The following is a 10,169-nucleotide window of genomic DNA, read 5'->3' as shown; positions in this document are numbered from 1 at the left end:
CTGAAATAACCACTTGTTACAACCGAGGTATGCAGCAAAGCATTTGTGAAGCCACAACACGCACAACTTTAAGGCGGATGGGCTACAACAGCAGAAGACCCCACCGGGTACAACTCATCTCCACTACAAATAGGAAAAAGAGGCTACACTTTGCACGAGCTCACCAAAATTGGACACTGTGCAGGCTGGTGGTGTAATGGTGTGGGGGATGTTATCTTGGCACACTTTAGGCCCCTTAGGGCCAATTGGGCATCTTGGTGGTTTTGTGTTGATTACCGGCGGTTAAATGAAGTTACGCGAAAGGACTCTGTAAGGTTTTATAAAGTAGTAAGACAATGTAATCTAATGAGAAGATTCCTGTGCTCTGAGAACAGACCCCTCACTGTGTTTCCTCATGTCTTCTGTGGTAACACCTTCTATATCCTGTATCCAGACGAGGAGACATCCAAATGGCTCCTGTCTGCTAGAATCCTTTTGTTTAATCAGGAGAATGCAAATGTATCTCCTCTCACCTGTCTGTCTCCGGGTTCCTCTATGACTGACATGTTGATGATGGTTCTTTTGATGTTCGGGACGTAGCACCGTTTAAATGTGCTCTCTTTGCTGAGAATAAACAGAGATCTTCAGACATCATGCCTGTGTGTGTGTGTGTGTGTTTGTCTCTCCCGGTCGATCGGGCCCGGACCGGTAAGTGTATCAAGGTGCAGCGGACACAACAAGCTAAAACTCTACTTCTCTTAGCTTAAAACTTAGCTCGGACACACTTCATCTTCATTTAAAACCTAACAGTTTGGGGGCTCAGTCCGGTCTTCCCTCTCAGAGGAAAAAAGTAAGTGTTTATTTTGCTCTTTCTGGGTTTTTTTCTCGGTCAGGGGAGATTTTGTACTCGTAAGATTTGGTTAAAATACATTTTAAATACGTTATGTTTTCTAAATAAGTTTTGTCTACCGTAATTAATTTTACTCGTCTTGTCTAAAAAAAAGTTTTTGTTTTCCGGAGTTTTATATAACTTTAGTCACGTCATGTTTAAAAAATATATATATCCGCGGTGTTTTAAATTAAAAAGCTTTGTTGTGGTGTCAGTACCGCCGTGTATTATAGAACCGTTGTTTATTTTTTAAACTAAATTCGTTCCGCGTTTTAAGTCGCGCTTTTAATAACTTGTTAATTCATTTGGTCAACAACAACTGAAATGGGTATGACTGATTAATTATATGGAAGTATTTATGACAAGCGTGCGAACTACTGTCATTTACAACAGCTCTGCACTTAGTGAATTAGAAACATTACAACGCTTCTGTGGCTAACGTACTACGTCATCAAGCCGCGTCCACGGTTGCTATGGGTTACTAGACGCGGGCGCTGACCCGCAGTCAGCGTGCTTTAACTGTATGCGCTGTAACGTGGTCAGAATGCCGAAATGGGCAAATTTACATTCAGATGTTCATTTGTTTTTCATGTGGCTCTTCATTAAGATATTCATGATAACTGTTGGCTTGCTTGTGGTTAGCTTTGGCATTATTCGAGGTAAAAAAAAAAATAATAATAATAATAATAATAATAATAAAAAAATCCATTAGGCACTAAATGCAACATTTGGATCTATTGTAGTATTTTTTAATTAGAGTGTTCTATTACTAACAGTAAGTGTGCTTGTATTGCTTTGTCGCCATGCAATGTCCGCGCTGAAGCAACATCTATCTGGTTATAATCTACATGTGTACATATACTACATACAAGTTAAGTGCTTAAAATGCAGGTTTTAACACAACAGTCATCACGAGGGACTGTGAATGCATAGAGCGTGTGTGGATTGTAACTTTGATAGTTGTTTGGCTAGTAATATCTGGAGGGCTTTGCTCATTGATACTCGTGTCTAGTAGGTGGCAGTGTTACACTGTTGTGCTTTGTTGCTGGTACTAACTTGGCCTAGCTAATGTTGTGCAATGTTGTCACTTGTTTGGAATGTTACAAACTGAAAATCTAGAGTGCTGGAATTTAACAAATATTGAAAGCAGTTTTGTGTGAAAATGAGAGTCCACACAGAGAAAAGTACCAGGAATTATCTGTGCCAGAAAGTATAAGCAAGTACGGATAGAAAGGTTTATAGAATTGTTGTAAAACCAGCAGTGTTGCATGATTTGTAGACATTGGTGCTGATGACAAGAAAGGAAACAGGGCTGTAGGGGTGGAGCTAAAGATAGTGCAATTTGCTTTGAGAGTGACAAGATTGGACAGGATTTGGAATGTGTATATTGGAGGAACAGTGCAAGTAGGGCAATTTGCAAAGAAAGTTAAAGAGGCCAGATTAAGATGCTGTGGACATGTGCATAGAAGGAATAAGGACTTTATCCAGAAGTAACTGTTAGAGATGAAGTACAGGCAGAAAGAAGATTTAGAAAATTTTTGTGTACATTTCAACAGTTTTAAAACAAGTTCTCACATCACACGAAGTGTAGCCACAGGACATTTTAATTTGTTTTTGGGTTAATAGATTCTGCTCGTCAATTAAAAAAAAGAAAAAAAAGAAAAGAAAAAGAAACATAATTAATTAATAAAAAAAAAAACATGAAAACAAATAATTACTTTAATAATAGTAATAATAATAATACATTAATACTGATAAATATTTTTGTTCACCTGCTATACCTGAAATTAAAGAAGTTGCATTTATTAGTTTTCGTTCCCTTTTATAGAAAAGTCTAATTAATTTAAATTCCCTTCGGTAATTTAAGGGGGCTAGTCCAATAGTAAATTGCCGTATATTTGAGGTATATTCTTTGGAAAAAATATATATATATATAATAAATAAGAAAAAGAAACTTTATGCGTTTTAATTAGTTTTTGTCTCGCGTTGTGTTTGACATGACTCGCGTTGAATTATTGATTATAAAATTACAGCAACTGTAGCGATTGTGGTTATTTGAAATAAATAGGTAAAACTAAGTTTTTTTAAACTAAAACTGAACCAGTGTTGTTAGCAATAAGCTAAAACATACACAGTGCTGTCGTCGCAAAGTAACTACGTCATCAAAACCGCGTCCCGTTAGAGGAGACGCGCTCCTTCAGGGGTGTTTTAAAAGTTATATGTTCGCTAACTTCTGTTGTTTACGTAATTTATGCATTACAATATTAGTAATTTAGTGAGGCATTTGTAGCGTGCACTTGTTGTATAAGCTGGCCCTGGCGTAGAGGCGCGTGGCTAGAAAATGAATAAATTAATTGGTTATAGCCATATTCCTTAGAGTGTTCTTTGGAACAGGGAACGGCGTGCAGTTGCAGTTATACACGTGGGAGGTGCATGAGTTTTATTGTCTCCCTGACGTAGAGGCGTGTGGACTCAGCCCGGCGCACCTGAGGTTCATTTTTCTGAGAGTGTTCTCAGAAACAGGGTAGATTGGCCGAATGCCTTATTAATTCACTATATTGGTATTTGATAAATGTGTGAATCATCTCCAAAGGTGTAGAGGCACGTGAGATTTGAAATAGAGTCCATATTCCTGGTAGTGTTATCAGGAACGCGGAGATATTGCACATTTTTGATAATACACCTATAAATTACAGTATTCTTCAGTTTTAAATATATACTTATTAATTTACTATTGTGGTATTTGATAAGTGTGTGAATAATCTCCAAAGGTGTAGAGGCACGTGAGATTTGAAATAGAATCCATATTCCTGGTAGTGTTATCAGGAACGCGGAGATATTGCACATTTTTGATAATACCCTTATAAATTACAGTATATACTTATACACTTTGTTCGAACGTCACACTACCTGTAAGGAAAATGAATAAATAAATTTTAAAAGGTATATATTTTGAAATAATTCAATGAAACGAGCTTAACGTGTCCGTAATTAAACCCGATCATCTTGAGGTGTCCGCCTAACTTTGATACACTACAATTTACCAACAATCAAAGCATGCTTATGAAATTATTACATGTGTGCACACAATATAACGACTGCAGTAACGAAAATAAGTAAGTAAATGGATTAATTCTTGATTGAGAAATAACCAACTATTGGCACAAGTTGGATCCCAAATTATGCAGCGTTGAGCTCCGCTGCTCCAAATTCAGCACAAGCCTCGGCTTGGGAGCTCGTGACCGAGCGATGTGCACTCCTGACACAGACAAAGAACTGACTGACTGACTTCAACTAATATTCAAACTAACACACCTAACATGACAAACATTAGTACAGATTGTATGTGAAAAAGATTCATGTCTTCCATGTTGTATATGACTGTACTCTTGTTTACTATAACTATATTGCTTTTACAGAAGAACAGCAGCAGCAAGATTTAATAATAATTTCCTCAACAGAACAAAAGTACACTGGAAGGAATCAGGCCGCATAACAAATCGTGACAATGTGCGATGCCATTAAACAACCTTCTCTTTTATTTTAGATACAGAAATTCCATTGGATCAGCTGATGGTTGACTTTACTGTGTCGAATGAAATTTATGAATGTTGTTTTATCTAACCAAAGGCTTTCTCATAGCAACATCAGACAAGGAGGAATTCGGGAACAATTCATCAGAGATATTGCTAAATCACCCATATGTAACTCTAATCTGAGATTTTACTAATTCATATGCTGATACGTGTCTTCTGTAGTGAAGGCTTAAAGGCACGGGCCCATAATGAAGTGCTAGTAACCTCTCTTATGGGCTCCAACTGACTCTCTACTATACGTAAAGTATCTGGGTCGAAGAAGAGATCAGCTTGGAAGATGACTTGGATGTTTTGGACACTGATTTTCCTCACCTTACCCCATACACATACGGTACACACTACTGTAATAGTCTGAAAACACACATGGCAGAATTGTACACACATTATAGACTGTATGAAGTTATGATTGGCACCTTGACATGTTATATCTGATGTATGAAGTTATGATTGGCACCTTCACATGTTATATCTGATGTACAGGTAGATTAGTCAGACTTGAAGTCTTTTACTCTCTCCTAGTCAATTGTGGAGAGAGATGTTTGGCTTCATGGTCTGGGGAACTGGTTTTGAATGGAGTCTATTGATAAAAGACCAGAAGGGCTGGAGATGGCCTGCTGAATTCTTAAACGGAGGTTTGAAGTTCAGGGCTCTGTCTCTAGAGGTAAATATTAAACTTACAGAGAGGAAGTTCATTATCAGTTCCTGTAGCTTAATAGAACCACAGGCGTCATGAAGACACCACAAAAGGGAGCATATCTTCTCATTTCTTTACACAAGCACAGGGTTTTGATTAGTTAAATTTTTATAATTTGATTTTGTAAATATCTTCTATGCCATAAACTGTAGTAAATTCTGTTAGAATTTAAGGGGGCACTGTAAGGTTTTATAAAGTAGTAAGACAATGTAATCTAATGAGAAGATTCCTGTGCTCTGAGAACAGACCCCTCACTGTGTTTCCTCATGTCTTCTGTGGTAACACCTTCTATATCCTGTATCCAGACGAGGAGACATCCAAATGGCTCCTGTCTGCTAGAATCCTTTTGTTTAATCAGGAGAATGCAAATGTATCTCCTCTCACCTGTCTGTCTCCGGGTTCCTCTATGACTGACATGTTGATGATGGTTCTTTTGATGTTCGGGACGTAGCACCGTTTAAATGTGCTCTCTTTGCTGAGAATAAACAGAGATCTTCAGACATCATGCCTGTGTGTGTGTGTGTGTGTTTGTCTCTCCCGGTCGATCGGGCCCGGACCGGTAAGTGTATCAAGGTGCAGCGGACACAACAAGCTAAAACTCTACTTCTCTTAGCTTAAAACTTAGCTCGGACACACTTCATCTTCATTTAAAACCTAACAGACTCTTATCCGTTGCCATAGATTGATGATGCGCTGGAACATGTTGCGGGCTCGGCTTGGTTTAGCTCACTGGATCGGCGTAGCAGGTACTGGCAAGTAGATCTTGCCCCGGAAGCATGACCTAAAACTGCATTCTCGATCAGGCAAGGGCTATGGCAACTTTTGAACGGTTGATGGAGAAAGGTGTGGCAGATATCCCTCGCAACCGTTATGTAGTCTACCTGGATGATTTATTGGTTCACGGGAAAGAGTTTGAGGGCGCGCTAGCTAACCTAAGGGAAGTCTTTCTGGCTACCTGGCGGGAAAATTTGTGGCTTAACTCCAAAAAGTGCCAGCTGTTGCGGCAAGAGACCGTTTTTCTGGGTCACGTAATTAACACTAAAGGGATTGCTACCGATCCAGCCAAAATTGATGCGGTAAAGAATTGGCCCAAACCAATAAATGTGTCGCAGCTATGCACCTTCCTCGGTTTAGCCTCTTATTACCGCCGGTTCGTGAAAGCCACGATCGCAAGCCCGCTGTACGGGCTAACGGAAAAAAACAGCCATTTCGCTGGGACAGTGTGCATGCACGTGCTTTTGCTTAGTTGCGTGAAGCTTTGGTCATGTCTCCCGTTCTCAATTTTCCTGACGCATCTCGCATGTTCATCCTCGACACGGAGGCAAGCGATATAGGAATGGGGGCTGTCCTGTCTCAGGTTTCCGAAAGGCAAGGAGCCTGCTATCGCCCACTTCAGCCGCATGTTGTCTGGACCTGAGAGAAATTACTGCGTCACGCGGCGCGAGCTGCTAGCGGTCGTCGCGACTCTTAAACATTTCCGGGTGTATTTATACGGGCAACCCTTCTTGCTGCAGACCGATCACGCTGGTTTGGCTGCTCCGTTTTAAGGAGCCCAAGGGGCAGTTAGCGTGCTGGCTCGGGCGGTTACAGGACTACAATTTCACCATTCAAAACCGAGTGGGAAAATTACACGCTAACGCCAATGCTTTATCCCGCCAGCGGTGCAGCAAAGCGCATTGTCGGTACTGCAAACGGGTTGAAGTGCGCGTGGGTAGTTGCGATGTAGAAACCCTCAACTCAAAACATTCTCCCCGTGCAGTCTTCCGGACTCTCCAGCGGTGATTAGCCGTCTAAGCTGGCGTGCAGCCGAGTTACTGCGTCGTCTAAGGCATCACCAGTAGTCGCTTCACCTCTTCCACAGCTGGAGTGGGATCAGCTTATTGCCGAGCAGGAGAAGGATCCGGTCCTGCATAAGGTACTGGGGTCGGTTAAAATGGGCCTGAGACCGGATTACACCACAGTTGCTCATCTAGGGCTAGAAGTAAAAGCTCTCCTTTATAAGTTTATGCACCTGGCGTTGCACAAAGGTTTACTCTACCTCCGCTGGGAATGGCCGTGCAGCGCAGGCGAATGCTTTCAGCTGCTGGTGCCGCAGGCTTTGCGGACTTGTGTACTGGGTTTGGTGCATGGGCATTCCGGTTAGGGACACTTCGGCTAAAATGCTGCGGCGGTTGCGCGTTCGGTTCTACTGGCCAGGCTGTCATACGGACAGTGAACTCTTTGTCCACCGATTCGACCTCTGCATGGCAAAGAAGGGCCCCACCCAGCGCTCGCGGGCACCACTGCAGGACTTTTGGGTGGGGGCACCTATGGAGCCTATGGGCGTGGACATTCTCGGCCCGTTTCCCGTTTCTGCTCACGGTAACCATAATGTGCTGGTAGTCGTGGATTACTTCACGAAATGGCCAGAGGCGTTTTCTGTTCCTGACCAGAGCACTTCTACCATGGCTCGAGTGCTGGTGGATGAGGTGTTCGGCCAATTCGGCGCACCAAAGCAATTACACAGCAAGCAGGGGCGAAATTTCGAGGCGGAGGTGTGCGAGCGCCTCGGGGTGAATAAGACCCGCACCACACCCCTTCATCCTTAAAGTGACAGCCTCGTGGAATGATTTAATCGGACTCTCACCACACAATTCGCCGTGCTTACTAGCGCTCGGCAATGAGATTGGGACGAACAATTGCCTCTTGTGCTCTGGGCATACCGCACAGCGGTACAGGAGTCATCACAGCTAACGCCAGCTGCTTTAATGTTCAGAGGTCTGGGCTGGATTACTTTTGTTCCTTGGAGGACAAACTGTTTCGGGTCACTTGGCGGACGGCGGGGTTAAGCAGCGACGTGTCAATGACACTCACAGCCGGGGCCGGGACTTTGCTACTGGAGAGGAGGTATGGGTGTACATTTACATTTTACATTTAGGCATTTGGCAGACGCTCTTATCCAGAGCGACTTACAAAAAGTGCTTTAATGTTTACAACATTGGATACATACTTACACTGGGTTAACTAGGTTAATAACTAAGTACCATTAGTCCAACACAACTGAGAAGAGTGGTTTTTTTTTTTTTTTTTTTTTTTTTGGGGGGGGGGGGGGGGGTTGGTTAGTCCAAGTACTGGAGAAACAGATGCGTCTTGAGTCGTCGTTTAAAGATAGTCAAAGTCTCTGATGTACGGACATCTAGAGGAAGTTCATTCCACCATCTAGGTGCCAGAACAGAAAAGAGCCTGGATGAATGCCGCCCTCGATCCTCGAGTGCTGGAGGATCGGAGGGAACGTGGTGCAGTGCGTGGTGTAATTAGCGCAGAGAGGTAAGTGGGTGCTGGGCCATTTTTGGCTTTGTAGGCAAGCATCAGTGTTTTGAATTTGATGCGGGCAGCTACAGGAAGCCAGTGAAGGGAGCGGAGGAGTGGGGTGGTGTGGGAGAACTTGGGAAGGTTAAAAACGAGTCGTGCTGCTGCATTCTGGATCAGTTGCAGAGGACGAATCGTGGACAGAGGCAGGCCTGCCAGGAGTGAGTTGCAGTAGTCCAGTCTTGAAATAACAAGGGACTGAACAAGCACCTGAGTAGCCTGTGAAGAAAGAAATGGGCGAATTCTTCTGATATTGTAAAGAAGAAATCGACAAGAGCGAGTAAGGTTAGCGATGTGTGGGAAAAATGACAGATGATTGTCCACGGTTACCCCAAGATTGCGGGCGGTGGTTGAGGGAGTGATTTGGTTGTTGTCCATGGATATCACAAGGTCTTGACCTGGAGATGAGTCACAAGGGATAAACAACAGTTCGGTTTTACTGAGATTGAGCTTCAGCTGATGAGCAGCCATCCAAAATGAGATGTCTGCCAGACATGCTGAGATCCGGGTGGAAACCTGAGTGTCAGAGGGAGGAAAGGAGAGGACAAGTTGGGTGTCGTCTGCATAACAGTGGTATGAGAATCCATGCGATGATATGACCTTACCAAGAGACCGGGTATAGAGGGAGAACAGAAGAGGACCAAGTACTGAGCCCTGCGGGACACCAGTAGAGAGTCTGAGTGGGGCAGATGTAGATCCCCTCCATGTTACCTCATATGACCTATCTTTAAGGTAAGAAGCAAACCATTGCCACGCTGTTCCACAAATTCCAAGGCTTGTAAGAATAGATAATAGAATCTTGTGGTTCACGGTGTCAAATGCAGCTGACGGTGTATTCCCCCGTAAGGAAGAGAGGGCTCTCACCCAAGCTCATAATGTTCATGCTTAGGCTGAATTGGATGTGGTTCTCATGTGAATGTCCTGCTCATGCTATACTGTGCTGTAATTAATTTACAAAACTTAAAATGCATTACTGTCTATCACCCATATAATACCGCAGTAAAGAGGAATTGCCAAAGAGTAAATAAAACTTAAAAAAAAAAAAGTTTTTCAGTGTGAAATAAAATATGATTATATATTTTATTAAAATAAATAAGTACAGAAATAAAAGAAAATGTTGCACATGTACTGTACATACACAAATTTTGGGTATGGTTCCAGTAATTAAAATATTACAATGCAGCTAAGGACATATTATGATAAACAGAATGAGCAGCTCACCATAAATACTCATTCTTCTGAATCATGTTAATGATTTGCTCAAAAAGAACGAATCATTCATGAATGACCCATCCTTAGCATGTAGGCAAGGCATTGATTGTGTTGGAAAGAGAATTTGGGACTGTGATTTTTACCATTGATATTGAACTGTGTATTCTGGTTTTGACTTTTGCCTTTCATTGATTTCGATTATTGCTTTGTCCTTTGGTTTGGTTGCTTTGCTCCTTGTATATGGACTACTCACAATAGGTTAGGGATATTGTGAGAGACTTAATGGATATCATACATACAGTGTTTGTTTCACTTTAGACATTTTTGGGATAGGGAGAAAATTGTATTGGGGTGATAGAAACACCTCATTTTGTGTTTTCCCTGTAATGGTCTTATTGTGTACAGGTGTGCCTTATATTGGGGCCAATCCCAAAAGACAACCTTTTTCAAT

General features: G+C 42.2%; 1 protein-coding gene across 1 annotated transcript; it reads right to left on the bottom strand.

The window, feature by feature from the left end:
• Window positions 1-8,309: 8,309 nt before the first annotated feature.
• On the bottom strand, window positions 8,310-9,025 carry LOC128509964 (uncharacterized). Its single transcript, XM_053481870.1, has 2 exons — window positions 8,837-9,025; window positions 8,310-8,725 (listed from the first exon to the last, which is right to left on the bottom strand). The coding sequence occupies exons 1-2, from the start codon at window positions 8,975-8,977 to the stop codon at window positions 8,357-8,359; spliced, it is 510 nt and encodes a 169-aa protein (XP_053337845.1). The 5' UTR covers window positions 8,978-9,025; the 3' UTR covers window positions 8,310-8,356.
• Between the last annotated feature and the right edge of the window lie 1,144 nt (window positions 9,026-10,169).

Source organism: Clarias gariepinus, chromosome 22 (genome assembly GCF_024256425.1).
Source record: "Clarias gariepinus isolate MV-2021 ecotype Netherlands chromosome 22, CGAR_prim_01v2, whole genome shotgun sequence".
NCBI lineage: Eukaryota > Metazoa > Chordata > Actinopteri > Siluriformes > Clariidae > Clarias > Clarias gariepinus.
This window is presented reverse-complemented; position numbering and strand designations above follow the sequence as displayed.